This window comes from Gossypium raimondii, chromosome 7, assembly GCF_025698545.1.
Source record: "Gossypium raimondii isolate GPD5lz chromosome 7, ASM2569854v1, whole genome shotgun sequence".
Classification (NCBI taxonomy): Eukaryota; Viridiplantae; Streptophyta; class Magnoliopsida; order Malvales; family Malvaceae; genus Gossypium; species Gossypium raimondii.
In genome coordinates, this window is record NC_068571.1 from 11,022,831 (window position 1) to 11,040,317 (window position 17,487).

At 31.3% G+C, this 17,487-nt stretch overlaps 1 protein-coding gene across 1 annotated transcript; it reads left to right on the plus strand.

The window, feature by feature from the left end:
* Window positions 1–6,895: 6,895 nt before the first annotated feature.
* Window positions 6,896–8,490, plus strand: LOC105764059 (MYB-like transcription factor EOBI). Its single transcript, XM_012582515.2, is given in 5 exon segments — window positions 6,896–6,920; window positions 7,332–7,487; window positions 7,575–7,704; window positions 7,829–8,283; window positions 8,286–8,490. Coding segments are annotated over 5 exon segments (807 nt in total). The 3' UTR covers window positions 8,327–8,490.
* Window positions 8,491–17,487: the final 8,997 nt, after the last annotated feature.

The window sequence follows — 17,487 nt, forward strand, 5'->3', positions numbered from 1 at the left end:
GAAGTCTCCCCTGTTTCACTAATCGACTATCCTAACCACTCATCACTAAAATTTAATTATCTCTTATTAAAGGCTCCATATGGTGATTAAACTTATTTCTAATGAAAATAGACTCATTAAGGAATCTATACATATAAATTATAACTCATAATTCCTTCTGTACAATTTTTAATGAATTTCTAAAGTCAGAACAGGGGACTTCAAAAACATTCTTGCCCTGTTTCACTAAAATTCAAATATTTAAAAATATATAATTCTTTTGCTTACTCCACTTCTTTCATATGAAAGTAGACTCTTTCAGCTTTAATTTCATATCTCACTCAAATTCTAATTCTATTTCCACTATTTTTGGTGATTTTGAAAACTTACATCAATGCTGCTGTCCAAGAACTGCTCCATTGCAATTTTTTAAAAAAATTCAATATAACCCCTTTATAATTGTCTAACCTTCCCTGCAAATTTTAAATCACAACCAATTCCAGTATTTCATCTACTTCATTTAAATACTAATGAAGTTCAACCAATCAACCATTTCAAACTAAAAACATGTACATATTTCGATATCTAACGCAACCATAACATTCAAATTTACTTTTTACTTCAATTCCCTATACATGCCATATAAATCCAAAAAGTTGCTTAACATAATCTACCGGAGTATATCTGGATAGTGTGATTCTTGATGTAGATCCGATCCTCCGAATGTATAAATATGTTAATCTACAAAAACAATAAACACACACATGTAAGCTTATAGAAAAGCTTAGTAAGTTCATAGGCATAAAACATAAATCTTACCAAACACTTGTACACTTATACAATATACACCATTACTAAATTTACCTGTCAACCACAATCTTTAGTGAGTTCCTTGGTATAAACTCACTACTACTTATTCTTTTACCATAATTCCTTTGGGCCCATTTGTCACTTACCATCCTTGATCAAAATTAAGGAACGGTTACGGAAAATTGAGTACTTCACTTTCACTTTGACATATGACCTCTTATCACTTGTCCTTGATCGATAAGTGTAGCTAGGCTACCACTTATCACTTTGCCACTTGATCGATAAGTGTAGCTGAAGCTACCACTTATCACTTTATCACTTGATCGGATAAGTGTAGCCACTTATCACTTTGTCTCTTGATCAGATAAGTGTAACCACTTATCACTTTGTTTCTTGATCAGATAAGTGTAACCACTTATCACTTTGTTTCTTGATCAGATAAGTGTAGCCACTTATCACTTTGTCACTTGATCAGATAAGTATAGCTAAAACTACCACTTATCATTTTGTCACTTGATCAGAAGTACTCAAATCCGGCGTTCCACTTAATTTGATCATTTATTCGATTTTCACATTTTTATTTTATTCTCATTTCATCAATAAATACATTTCATCATACATTGTATAATTCATGAAATTAACATTTAATCATTAAATTTCAGCCATATGAACTTACCTAGGTCGATTTGCAGAATTCGCAAAAGTTCAGGGACTAATCAACTACTTTTTCTTTTCCTCGGCTTGCTTCGGGTTCTCGATCTAAAATACAAATTTATTCATTCATCAGCATATAATTCTATTCTAATCCATTTCACAATTTATGCCCTTAAATTTTCGAAATTACACTTTTACCCCAAACTTTACAATTTTTACAATTTGGTCCCTACTCAATTAACCCCTCAATTGATCTAATTTTTCTCAATTAACACATTTTCCTATTTTAAACTACTACATAGCCTTTCATACTCAAAACCGCAACACCAAACCTTAATTCCCAACTTTTTCACAATTAAGTCCCTAAAATCAATTTCTATCAAAATTACTTAATAAAATCATCATATAACAAAATTAAAGCTTTAATTCCATGTTAATTCATCATATACTTCCAACATGTATTCATAAAAACTTTCAAAATCAGCCATGAAATCAAAAACTAATGAAATAATTAGTTGGGCCTAATTGTAAAAGTATCAAAATCACAAAATTAGAAGAAATAATCAAGAATTAAACTTACATGATTCAAATATGTGAAAAACCAGCTTGTTTCAGACCTCCTATGGCGTTTTTGCTGATAAATTGTGAAGAGATCTCTAGATTTTTCACTTTTGTCTTTGTTTTAAATGTTTAATTTGTTAAGTTTCCAATTTTGCCCCTATTTCTACTTACATTCTGCTGATTTTCTTACCCAACCGTCCAGCCCATAAAATTTGGGCCTAATTTCCTTTAAATCCCTCCTCATTAGTCACTTAAGCTATTTAATCACAATTTAACAAATTTTACACTATTTTCAATTTAGTCCTTTTTAGTTAATTAACTATCCAAACGTTAAAATTTTCTAACGAAACTTTCATACCAACTCAATGACACTCTATAAATATTTCTAAAAATATTTATGGCTCGGTTTAAAATCTTCGAGGTCTCGATACCTCATTTTTTATTTTAATTATTTTAATATTTATTCCTAGTACACTATTCACTATTTCAAAAAAATTTCTAACTTCACATTTAACTTATACTTACTAAATTTATAATATTTTCTACTCGTTTGCCAGATTTAGTGATCTCGAATCATCATTCCGACACCACTGAATATTCAGGCTATTACAGATTGACCTTCAAAGTCTAGCTTGCATATATCCATAATATGACCACTATTCAAAGCCTAAAAATTTTGTTTTAATTGCCAACTTCAACTATTATAAGTAGCCTGTCATGGTGTCGATGAAAGTGACCACATCCGATCGGCATTTAGCCAACAATTTCAAGAAAAAAACTTGCCTCAACATCTTATAATTATTATTTTTATACAATATTAGGGTTTTTTTTTTTGCATGATTTCAAGACCTTAAATTTTTACTTATGATATTAGAACTTGATTTAATATATATACATATAAACAAAGAAAAATTTTGAACCAATCATAAAGCGCCACATGTCAAGCCGAAATAATTGTGGATAAAGCCGAAATTACTAAGGTAAAAATTAATAACATCATATATATATCATAATTATTTTCATTAATTAATTTAATTTAATTAAGAGATAAACAATAAAATTTTATATTATTACTAATTAAAAATAAAATAATTAAGTGATAATATTAAATAATCATTTTATCTCTAATTAATTAAATTAATAAGAGATAAATAATAAATAAAAGATTTTAAATTCTTGTAAGACAATCAAATGAAGCAGTTAAATTCTATTAAAATTCTCTTTTATTCAAGTAATTTACACTATAAAAAGAGGGTCAAGAAATTCAAAAAGCCTATAAGATCTCTGTAGAAATCTCTGAAGAAGATGAAGAACTTCAAAAAATTTTGACGAATGCTATATCAATTCTGAAGAAAAAATGTCTTTCGATCTAAATGAACTGAAGAAAGGAGGTTTGAACTCATTTTCATGATCAAGTGTCGATGACCCTTGAAGCAACTGCGTCCATCCAAAATCAAGTCAGACAGACGTTAGATCGAAACTAAACTAGAGAGAAAAATCAAAATTTGCATGCATAATATAGATTTCTATGTAATTAAATATGATAATTGATTTTTCTGTTCTTTTATATAATTTCGCATGATGTTTATATATATAAATGAAGATTTTACTTTTAATTGTATTGAAGAAGTGCCATAAACAATCCTCGGGATGCGAGCTCGTCAACTTAACTAATTAAATTAATTAAGATTCGAGTTTAAAATTTCTATCACAGTTGAATTCGATGTCCATGAATGTAGAGTTTAATGTCATAAATTATAGTTAGGGTTTTAAGAATTTCGCCATATTATAGGTTTTATTTTAATCGAGGAGAAATTATCAAAATATATTTTAGATTAGTAAAAATATTATCAAAATTTTAGATTAGATAAAAGAAAATATTAATATTTTAGATTAAATTTATATTAACCATAAAAATATTTATAGTGACAATTTAAAGTTAATTAAATCATAAAAACTAGTTTTTCAGTTTAAAACACTTTTTTATAATTTAATTAACTTTAAATAATAAAATTATCATTAGCCATCTGACTTAAATTTTATTTTAGCCAATTAAACCGAATGTATATCTATCATTGACTAAAATAATAAAATTTAACTACTCATAATTTTGTAATTTCTGAAAAATTCCAAAATCTTGCAAGAGATATCGAATTCTCCCATTTATAAAAAAGAGTTTTATCTCAACTTTCTTTTCTAAAATGATAAAAATAATGCAAAATAATTTCAAATTTTCTAAGTGGTTTTTTGAGCAATCTCATTATAAGTTCTGATCATATCTTCTCTTTTTGATACAATGTTTAAAACTATCTCCTCCCCAACCCATAAATAAGAATATAATGCGCTTTAGTGTACTCGACCCTACATCCTCTTATATTAATAAATAATACTCATATCGATCGAATTTTTCAAATAATTAAATAAATAAATTATTTATTTTAAAATAACCTCCATAATTATCAACTTGATCCATAAATTTTCACCTTTTTTCTCATGCTTACGTCACTCGCCAACCATGTCGCTTCCTATGCCTCAGTCAAATGTCTACTATATGTCCATTCCACCAATTAGCTCCAAATTCTAGATTGTTGCAACATTTATTAAACTATAAAAATAGTTACTATGTTATATTTTTGTTTTATTTTGGTAAGTAAACTATTAAAATTTTTTATTTAATTATTAATTTTTTAAATGAAATATTATAGTCAGTCAAAGTTTATTTAGGTTTTTTATTGGTTTAATAATAAATTTATCTCTCAATATTTATATATTATATCAATTTGATCCTAAATATAAAATATTCAATAAAATTAGCCCTCAACATTTACAAAACTTGTCATTAATTTAGTTCTAATTCTAACAAATTCACATAACTTTATCTATAACTAAACAATCCATTCCCCATTAATTTATCTTCTGTCTTGAAGTTGGATATGACAACTTGAGCTCATTTTTTTCTATTTCTGGTATTGAATTTTGTTGTTCGATGATTCTTTTTATTATAAGCTGGTTGGTTGTTGCAACCTTTGCTAGATATTTGTAATCAATTTTGCTTCATCAATTGTAATGTTTTAAATATCATTACTATATGTTGTTCTTTTCATTCCTTTTTCTGTGTGTTGGGTTGGTACACAAGGTGTGTAAAAACAATACCAAAGATGATCTTAGAAATTTTATACTGGAGTAGGATAAAATTATAATATTTTGAAACATAAAGCTAAAATTTTTGGGTTATGAAGCATGAATTAATAATTTTGTAATGGACCAAAAATTAATTTATTAAATTTTTTAGTATTTGAATTAAAATGACAAATTTTATAAACGTTGAGGGTTAATTTTGTTGAATATTTTATATTTAGAATCAAATTGATAATGTGTAAACATTGGATGGCTAAATATTTTATTAGACCAATTAAAAATATCAAAAATTTAATTTCAAAAATTTAATAATTAAATAAAAATGAGTATCAATCGAATTCCCATTTTCTACCCAAAATATATAAATATGCACACTAATATAATCATTACACATATTGAGACTTCAAGAAGAATTTCACGAAGTTAATATTAACAATAGATTTGAACCACTTAAAAAGGAAAGTAAAAGAGTGAGCAAATAATAAATCATTTGCCTATCTAAAGTTCCGGATGGGTCAGGTAGTGCCAGACGAAGTAAAAAATTTATGTTCGTTTTTTGGGTTTTACTTAAAAGTTAGATTTAAAATTTTATCTAAGTCTAGTTTGAATAAGAAAATGTTAAAATTCAAGTTTGGTCCGGTCCATTCGTATTAATTTTTTTATATAATAATAGAATTTAAAATATAATACACTAAATACATTAAAATATTAAAATAAATATTTCCTAACAAATAGAAAAATTTAACAATATATATACTTAAATAACACTAAGATAAATACAATTTAGCAAGTAAATACCTCCAGAATAGTAATAAAATTAATAATAAAATAAGAGTTATACAATATCCAAACAATAACAACAATATAATAGCGAAATGATAGCAAAACAATGAAAAAAAGTAAAAAAAATAATAACAATAATAATAATAACAACAATATTTTTTCTGCAAATTTGGTCCAGGTCGGGCCTAGACAAAAAAAAAAAAGCTTACCCGTGACCTATCTAATTTAAAAAATGGGTTTTTTTTTCTTTTTTGCATTATCTAAATTTATTTTTCAAACCTATATTTTTATCAATATCCTCTCATTTTTTTAACCGCGTTCGAGCTGGGCAATAATAATTTAAAGGGGAACTCAAACAAAAATAAAAAGATAAAACACCGATTACCATACTTTTTTTTTCTTTTGTCCATATCTATTTCATCACTACCAAATCAAGCATTTCTCACTACTTATAGATCTTATTACTACTTTTACAAGTAAGATCTTGATGAGTACATTGATCACTATATCTTTTGATACCCTCATTGTTTTTTATAATATTAATGAATAGTTTCAATGGTACACATCAATCCCTATATGTAGGCATTGTCGTTCATTAAAATATTAACCAAAAGAAATAATTCCCTAACATTCCAAATACGCTATATATATATATATACACATACGGCGTAAAGGTGTAAAAGGCCAGATGTAGCATGCATGACTCATCAGAAATCTTCCCTTTTATCATATATTTAAATGCTCCATTACCTTAAATGGCATCCTAGAACCATCTTTACTAATAAACAATGTCTAAAGCATGCATTTAAGAATTGTTTATGCCAACAAGTGTTCCATAGAGATTGGATCATAAGCCGTTTTCAAGGAAAACATCAACAACCCACTAGCTTTTCCCTCTCATTCGAGTCATTATTTCTTAAATCTTATTCCCCCAATGTTAAATAGTTGGATTTCTTTTAGAAATTATGGAATGGGATTATCTGAATTAAACCCTGGTTTCTAGAGTAATTACCGGTCGACTTGTTTTGTTCTGTCTAAAAGAGTCAAATGATGTCTATCTTGTTATTATGACAAGACAATGTAGTTTAAGATTGTGTTAAGCAATCACGGTTGTGTATTAAACCCAACACCTGTTGATCTCTAATTGATTGAAAGGAGGACTGAGCTGGTAAGCACCTAGACGTTTAACACTTGGGTTAATTTGAGAGAATATCAATGATCACAAAAAGGAAAGAATTCAAGCTAAAATTTGATTCAAAGATCTTGTCTTCCTAATGAGATCATCAATGTATTAAAAAAATAAAAATAAAGAAAGCATGGAATTGACATGATTGCGGAGATATATATGAGAGGGTTAAGCCAAGAACTTTGTGTCATATAAGTTGGAGACAACAAATTTTATGAAGTGAAAGCAGTTGTAATAATTTTTGGAATGATGGGTTGGGAAGCTCCAAAAATAGGGTTGAGGAAAGGTCCTTGGACTCCTCAAGAAGATAAGCTGCTTACTGAATATGTTAACATGCATGGAGAAGGAAGATGGAGTTCAGTAGCTAGGTCTTCAGGTATATTTTACTTACTATATATATATGTATCATTTCCTTAACTAAATTAACTGAAGATTATGGGGTTACTTTTTGCTTTCTTTAAAGGTTTGAATAGGAGTGGGAAGAGTTGCAGGCTTAGGTGGGTGAATTATCTAAGGCCAGGTCTTAAAAGAGGTCAAATAACACCTCAAGAGGAAGGCATCATTATTGAATTGCATGCACTTTGGGGTAACAAGTATACAATGCTGCTTTTTATTTCTTCTCTAATTTTCCTTCATTTGGTGTGTACTTTCTAAAAATATATTATGATTTTGATGTTTAATTTGTACGTGAAAAAAAACAAAAAAAAAAAAAAACAGATGGTCCACAATTGCTAGGTACTTGCCGGGGAGAACAGATAATGAGATCAAGAACTATTGGAGAACGCATTATAAGAAGAAGGAAAAATCAACTCTGAAGCAACAAAAAAGAAAAGCTGAAATTCTGAAGCTAAAACAACAGCAGCAGCAGGAAAAACCAGATAAAGATGAAGGTGAAGATGGCAAAGTAAATAGTGAAGCAGTAGAGATCACTAATCATCAATCAGAAGGGAAACAGCAGATGGTTTTCATGTACCCTAGTTCAGAGGATCAGTGCTTGGCTATGATGTCTCAAGAGCCTGCTAATGCTGCTTCTTGGATAGATCAGTATCTGGTAGATGAAGGGTTATGGAGTGGATTGTGGAACCTAGATGATGACCACCACCAGCCTGGTAATTGCTGCAACAATATCGCCATGCAAAGTCAAGCAGATACAGATTATAATAATTCTTTTGGAGGGATGCAAGCAACGTGTACTATGGAGGGTACATTTTCTAGGGAACCTTAATTCACTTTAGGGTTGTATTCTCCAGGAACTTGTTAATCTGGTTCACTAATTAATTACTAGTTAAAAGTTTAACTAAATTAGTACTTGGTTCAGAATTGTGATAATGTGCAACATTGTCTGCATAAGCATTATGAAATTTATTTATAATCTTAATTCTCTCCTCCCTTAATTTTGCTGAAATTTTTAATAATATTTTGGGAAATTTCTTCTCTTTATCCTACATTATTGGTGTGCTTTATAGGTTAAAGATAACTTTATACAACAATCAATAAGAACACATTAGCATCCCAGCTAAAATTAAAAGAAAAAAAGAACATAATTTATCTTAAATAATAAATCAGGGTTTTTTTTCAATGTTGCTAATATTTAATTTTAAAATTCAAGACACTACAAATAATGGCATAAGGTTCCAAAACAAGAAGCATGTATGTAATTAGTAGGGTGTTTTTGTTTTAATTAAAAAGATTAGATCCCATGTGAGAGTTGACAATGATTTCTTTATTGTCATTCATTATGATTTCTCTTTGCACAAACTATTCATTTAATGTCATTTATTTAATTTTCTCAATTTATCCTTTCTTAGAATATTTTTGCAAAGCAAGTCCTACAAACTATGTTATTTCTAGAATGGGTCCCTCCACTATGAACGTACCCAATCATTTTTCAATGGGAAATTATGCAAATTAGAATTTCACAAATTCAATATAAAATTAAATATACATCTTCTCAATAGTTCACATCTAAAATAGGTTTTTAGCGGCCTTTTCTTTAGCTTTTAAGAGCTGCTAAAACAATTTGCGGCGTTTTCATAAATGTTACAAAAAACGCCGCTATAGATAACGCCGCTAAATTTTACGGTATTTATATGAGAAAACGCCGCTAAAGACCATGTTCTTTAGCTGCGTTTTTGGTAAAAGCGCTGCTAAATGTCATATTCTTTGGCAGCATTTGTGGGAAAATGCCACTAAATTTAGCAGATTTTAACAAACTATTTTAATTTGTATAGAACCTGAATTGTCAACATAATTTCCTATAACATCAAATCCAACCAAAAACTCCAAATCTAAATGATATTATCACGAAAGAAATATGTATATGATCTAAATTAATAAATGAAATAACAAAATATATTATATTCAAAAGTTATATTGTAAAAATATTCTCACAATAAGAAAACGTCATATTTTCTTGTTGCCTCTACTTCCCTCGCTACTGCCTTCTCTTTAAGTTGTAGCTGAAGTTCATCATATTTTCTTTGAGCCTCTTAACCTCTGAACTTCAGCTTGAGCCTAATTCCCCAAAGGCATGTATTGCTGCGAGCTGATCCAAAATATTGGGTTGGGTTAACAAAAGATCCTTGAAGTCGAATCCGACCATACCTTTCAGGACCCAAAACTTTAGTAATAATTCTGTAACGCCTCAAAATTTTAATTTTGGGTATTGTGAATGTGTGACACAAATATCTGTCAGCTTTAGTGGTTATGTGTTCTGGGAGTGTTTGGGAGGTCTCATGTTCAAGCCAGGACTTAGGCAAATTTTATTATTTTTATGAATAAGCCCTATCTTTGGTAAGTAGGATTTCAAGTAAAAGTTGGCAAATAATTAACAGAATGGGCTTGCTGGTCTGGTGGATAAGTGGAGTGTTGGTGTGAGGGAGGTCATGGGTTTGAATCTTTGGGGACAGTAAATGTTGTATTTTTGCTCCTAATTTTGGCAAGAGTTATGTTGAACTAGGTTTCTGAGTGGTGGATATGTAGTGGGAAGTGAGGGAGAGATTTTAGAAATGAATTAGGGGATTATGGGGGAGAATATCCAAAATCTGACCACCTTTTCCTGCTTCGAAAAGAAAAGAGAGCGTTTTTCTCTCTATCTTTCTGACGTTTTCTCTCCCCCATCTCTACCAAATTTTTTTCTTCTTTGCTTCTTACTCGATTATCTTTTCTTTTCTTTCCTCTACTGCCAAAATTCCCTTGTTCCCCCTAAATCATCCTTTCCTCTTGATTTTGTAGTGTTAACCAGCACTTGTGCAAATTCGGTAAGTTGTTGGGTATCATTTTAAGAGATTATTTTGTGTTCAATAGTATAATTCCGGGGTGTTCGCAGTAGCATTTCGCGAGGATTAAGGCTCTCCTCATGATTTTCATAAACGTACCGATTTGAAGTTTTTGCAGTAAGTGTTCATCGTTTTATGAGTAAGTATTTTGGTTTCAGGATTTTGATTAATCGCGAGGTAAGACTGATTATGGTGTTTTTTGTTCAATTATAGGCTTTTGGAGTGCTCAGGGACTATTTTAGCATCAAACAAAACTAAGTGTATACCTGAAGCACAAAAATAAGGGATTCGACGAAAAGCTAAAATTGATTGCTGTTTGGATAGCAGCAGTAGACTAAATTTGAAAAATCACCATAAATTGTGGAAATCGAATTAGAGGATGAAAAAAATATGGGTTAAACATATTTGAGTCTAGTTTCTTATAGACGAAACAAAGTAAGCAAAATAATTTCATATTATGCGATATTTAAATTTTAGTGAGACAGGGTCAGAATGATTTCGAAATCCCCTACCCTAATTTTGGAAAATTATTAAAAATTGTATAAAAATAATTATGGGTTAGAATTTATATGTTTAAAACCTTGAATGAGTCTATTTTCAAGAAAAATAAACAGAAACACCATCCAAATTTTGTACAAGAAGATAATTATTTTTTAGTTCAGAAAGGTCGAAACTATTAGACAGCAAAATAGGGGAAACTTTAAAGAATAAACTGTACTTATCGGCTAAACCAATAATTCTAAAAAGTTTATGCTAAGAAGATATGTGAGTTTTATTTTAGGGAAAATTTTTGGATCTTAATTCGGAATTCTATAGCTTAAGATAAAAATAATTTAGTAACAGTGACTCAAGTAGACATCTTTGAAGGATCATATAAGTAAATAGTGGAAACACATATGAATAATTAACTAGCACTGGTTACATTAAAATGGATCACGAGGCCAAGGCCGATTTGGGTCATGTGGGCCACACAAGCATGTGGGCTCACACGGGCGAACATCATGGGCTTGTAGGCCCATTTTCACTGTTTGACTGATAAAGTTGCACGGGTCGCCCAAGTCGACTGTGAACCTACTGTAGGGTCGCTAAGCTTACCTAGACCCCTAGTTGACTGAAATGACTGTATGACTGATATGATTAAGCCTGATGATGTCCCACTGATTTGATACTGTATGCCCTGTTCACATGCATGATATTATGTTATAGCATGTCGTATATGTATATTGCATTGCATTGGGTTTGGGGATTATAATATTCGGAGGAAGTGTACTGAAAGACCTTCAGCCTAATTTACTGGCAGCTCAGCTGCAAACTACTGTCTAGTGTCGCATTTGGTACTACTTGGAGTGTAGGGATGGGTGGGTTGATTATATCCCCATATGAAGTGTAGGGTTGGACAGAGATGGTGTGTAGAGGCTGGATGGGTAGAATTTTTGTGACTGCATATCTATTACTGCTACTGATACTGTGATGGGCTAAAGCCCTACTGCATGACTGTTTTTGTATTGAGATGGGCTAAGGCCCAAACTGGATTGATACTGATACTGAAAAGGGCTTAAGCCCAGATTGTGATTATTTTTTTACTGTCTGTTCATTTATATGGGGATTACACACTAAGTTTACGTAAACTCACCCCTTCTGTTTAATTTGTACAGGTAATCCCTAGATATAAGTGGATCAGTGCAGCGGAGGACTCAGTGGTGGCCACACGACTTCTTTTACACTGTTTATTACCTATTTATGATTTTACTTTTATTTGGGAGTATTTTGCTGTAATTATGACCTTTACGAATTTTGGTTTAAAATTTAAATTTTATACAGTTTTATGATTTAAATTTGCTAGTGTTAGGTAAAACTCGGGTTTTCAAATGAAATTAATGTTTTATAAAAAATACCACGAATAAGCAAACTGTTTAAAAGCTTCCGCAATAAAAATAAAAAAGACGGTTTAGCAATGACATATTTTTCGAAAAGCACTACCATGTGACGTCGTTAGATTCGACCATAAAGTCTAGGCCAGGTTTGGGGTGTTACAAATTCGGTTATCAATGTCGTCCAGATTAACAGAACTATCACTTGAAGTGATCGCTTCATACTCCGCCCTTTTGTCCTTTAGTTTCTCCTAATAAATCAATCAATAAGTTAGAAATGAAATATATAATCAAACAAATGCAATATAACTTGGCATTATTTGCATTACAAACGACGAATTAACCCTTTATAATTAAACATGATAAATATTTAAAATAATTCAAAATTTATTAAGTAAATATACCATAATTTCTACAGCTTCAGCAGTCATAGGAGATCTATCTTTCTTTCTATGTGTAATGTCAAAAAGTTGAAGGCGTCTAACTTTTTGACTAGACGTCAGTTCCTATAATATAGTAGGAAAAATATTAGTTAGTAGAAAATAATTAATATTTGATACAATTAATAAATTCAAAATACCTCGTCATCAGCTACACAAGCAAAACTTTTTGACCCAGCTGTGTGCGTGAATTTTTGTTTTTGCCTACTTGTAGTTCCAACTCGCTCACAATCCTACATTATGAAATTATTATTATGTATATAGTAAATACTATAAAACGAAATAATTATAAGAGTTTGAAAGTACGTAATACCTCTACTTTCTTTGAATTCCAAAATCTAACTGCATCTTCTCATTGGTACCTCAGCATTCTCGGCGGGACATTTAGCAATTTCTCTTCGAGGCTTATATTTTTTTAAAAAGTATTCATTCTTTAAAGTACTTTTATGGTCTTTCCATTTCTTTCCTAATGCCTTCTTCACATAACTATCCAATACCTCTAAAGCAAATCTCTCCTACGAATAACACAAGTTTAGAAAGTAAATATAAATGAAACTTAAACCAAAGTATTATAAATTACATTCACGTTATTACCTTAATATTATTGATGTCGAAACCATTTTTTTGAAAAACAAAAATTTTAGGTTGTCAACTTTAAAAAATGAAAATTGGGAGTCGCCACCAATCTTTTATTAAGGTGTGATTGGATCACCTAAAAAATCGGGTTTGGTCTACGAGTTTTAGAAAAACGGATCCGAGAGTCAGTTACGTACGAGGAAGGATTAGCACCCTCGTAACGCCCAAAATTGGTACCTAGTTAATTAATTAGTGTCTTAATGTCGAAAATTTGAAAAATATAATCCTTAGCAAAAACTTAAAAACGTTACTTATTAAGACCCTTATCATTTCGGAGAAAGAAAATGTCACACCCAATGCGTTAGGGCACAACATTCTAATTTCCTCAAAATGAATTAGTCTAAAACTCGTAATAAAAATTTAAAAGAATATTCATTTGTTTAAGATTTAAGAAATCGCGGCCCAATACGTTAGGGCACAATTCCTCAAAATCCCAAACTTGAAATATTTCCTTTATTATTATTTTTTCAAAAAATCTTTGTCTCGAGAAATCAATACGTCACATCCAATACGTTAGGATACAACATATTTAACTCCCCAACAACAAGCTTTTTATTTTATATATTTTTTATTAATGAGCAACCCTCGATCGTTGGATTTAACGAAGAAAATCGGAACCCAATACGTTAGGGCCCAATTTCCTTGAAATCCTAAATACGAGTGTTATCTCAATTTTGAAAATTTTAAAATCGAAAAAAAAATGATGTGATGCTACATTAAATATAAAATGTAATAATAAATACAACAATGGCATAGAAATAAACGAAATTAATGTACATAAACAACGACATGTAAAATATCAAATGAATATAAATGAAAACATAAATCAATAAACAAATGAAGGAAATAAACAAAAAAAATATAAAGAGAAAAAGGTACAAAATATATATACATTTGAAATTATGAAGAATAAAAGACATAAAGATAATTTACTCATAAAATTTTGAGTTATAAAACTTATATATATATAAAATACATAATGTATTTATGAAAACAATGAAAATATAAATATATACATATAAAATATATTCATGCATTTACAAAAAATGAAATATATAAGTATAATATAAAAACGTGGAAAATATTTATAATAAGCTTTGAATGGAGTATAAATATATGTGTATATATTACAAAATGTATAAACATTTAAAAATCATAGAATATGGGCAAACGTATAAATATTATGAAATATAAATGTGTATATATATATGTATAAAAACTATGAAAATAAAATAATAATAAAGTATGTATCTAATATGTATATATATTAAAACGTTTAAAATATATATGTATATATATTAACATGCATATGCACATATATGTAGGTATAATAATAATATATAATATAATAATAAAATAATAATAACAAAATTAATAAAATAGACTAAAAACCTAAAATGAAAGATTAATGATTAAATTGAAAAATCAACATAATTTAAAAAAAATGAAGGGCCCAATTAAAAGGCGCGAATAACTCATAGGGCTCGAATGGAAAAATATCTCCATCCTTTGAAACGCGTCACTTTATTAGGGCTAAATAAAATAAATAAATAAAATTCGCAGTGGTATCGCCTTCTCCCTTTTTAAAATCGTAAATAAGTAAAAAATAATCGAAAAAGAAAAAAAAGAAAACAGTAAGCCACCTTTAAAAAACTGCCAATCGTTCTCCCTTTTTTATTGATTTTTTTTTGTTTACAATGAAGGGAGAGGCCTCTATTTATAGCTGAGCCTCCCCAAATCCAACAGTACAAATCAATTACATCAATGGCGAAGATTAAAGGGTATCTACAAATTAAATCTCTAATATTACAAAATCATTTCTTCTAAGATTACATATCATATCTAAGATTGCATATATCATATCTAAGATTGCATATCATATCTAAGATTGCATATCCTCGAAGATTATGTTTCCATATGTGAGTCTGGGCTAAAATTGGGTATTACAACTGCCCCTCTTTGCTTGTTGTCGTGTAACAGGAACGGAGCAAAGACTTTAGAAATGACCAATTTTTTCCCGGTCACGCTGGATCTTGGTGCTCTTCTTCTTTAAGCAGCCACATCCATCCTACTGTATCTTCAGAGGTATAGGAATTGGTGTCTCGATCTACTCCACCGCAATGTCGGAGAGATAGGATTGGTAGCTTCGGCTTGATCTGCTGCAACTTAAAGATGAATTTGATGCGATCTGCTCTACTGTAATTTCAGAGAGATAAGATCCATCATTCTAATCCACTCTGCTACAACTTTAGGGAGATAGGATTTGTTTATTTAGTCTGCTCCACTAAAACTTCAGGGAGATAAGACTAGATGCGTTCTGCTCTCTGCAACTTCAAAGAGATAAGATCCAAGGTTTTAATCCGCTTCACTGCAACTTCAGAGAGATAGGATTATCGGCTTTAAACTACTCCACTGCAACTTCAGGGAAATAAAATTTGCCATCTTCAATGTCAGGGAAACAAGATTCGCCGTCGTAGTTTCAATCTGTTCCATTACACCGCCAGGGAAGTAAGATTCACCGTTGCGGGTTCAATCTGCTCCACTGTAATGCCAAAGAGATAAGATTCGCTGCCCACAGCTTCAATCCGTTTCACTTCAGCTAATCCAAGCCTTAACGCCAGGGAGATAAGATTCGCCATCATGGCTTCAATCTTTTCCATTGCAACATCCAGGTGATAGGACTGATGTCTTCGATCTGCTTCACTGTCGGTGCAGGAAGGCAAGATCTGCTATTTTCCACCTACTCCACTGCTGCTCAGGGAGATAGGGTTCACGATCTTTAACCTATTACACTGCTGACCAGGGAGATAAGACCTACAATCTTCAATCTATTCCACTACTGCCCAGGGAGATAGAATTCTCAATTTTCAACCTATTCCACTACTGACCAGGGAGATAGGATTCACAATCTTTAACCTATTCCACTGCTGTCCAAGGAGATAGGATTCTTTAATCTATTCCACTGCTGCCCAGGGAGATAGAATTCTCAATCTTCAACCTATTCCACTGCTGACCAGGGAGATAGGATTCAAAATCTTTAACCTATTCCACTACTGTCCAGGGAGATAGGATTCACAATCTTTAACCTATTCCACTGCTGACCAGGAAGATAGGGCTAGGGTCATCAATCTGCTTCGCTGTCGGTGTAGGAAGGCAAGATCTGCTATTTTTAACCTGCTACGCTGCAACCCAGGGAGGCAAGGCTGGTGTCTTTGATCTGCTTCGCTGTCGGTGCAGAAAGGCAAGATCTGCTATTTTCAGCCTACTTCACTACAACCCAGGGAGGCAAGGCTGATGTCTTCGATCTGCTTCGCTGTCGGTGCAGGAAGGCAAGATCTGCTATTTTTAGCATGCTCCACTGCAACCCAGGGAGGCAAGGCTGGTGACTTCGATCTGCTTTGTTGTCGGTGCAGGAAGGCAAGATCTGCTATTTTAGCTGCTACTCAGTAACCTGTGGAGGCAAGGTGGTGTCTTTGATCTGCTTTGGCTTGCAGGAAGGCAAGATCATTATTTTAGCCTACTCTGCGCAACCCGCAAGGTTGTCGACTTGATCCGCTTCATTGCCAAGATAGGAAGGCAAGATCTGTTATCTTCACTGATCTGCTCTCTGGGGAACATGACCTGTATAATGAACCTAATTATGCCTAATGATTAGGGTGGCATGAATCAAATGCTCCTAACTAGACATGTATGAATGGTGTTTGCACGAATGCATAATTTATTTATTTTTTTATTTATTTTATTTTTTTGAGAATGATTCCACTTAGGTTGTCATTGTTCGAAGTTTATTAAGACTTCAACACTGATGTGCTACAATGCCTTCTTGCTTGGCTGGCTTTTCTAAAGAAACATTTTGTCAGGTTGCCCCCCACTGTAAACCTCGAAGTTCAATCCATTGTGAAGCAAAATTTACACCATCATTCTCCCACTGTAACCTAAAGGTAGAAATATATGGCTTTTTCTCGATCCTTTCCTATCACAATTTAAGGATACAGGATCTAAATCTCTCTGGTCCCTTACACCATTCCCAGGGTATCGTACCAAAGGCTCATGCATAGATGAAGACTTTCTTCTCTGAGGAAACCTCTTCCTATTGTCTGGTGATCATTACTTGCTTGTTTATTAAGCTTTGTCATCATCATGTCATTTGT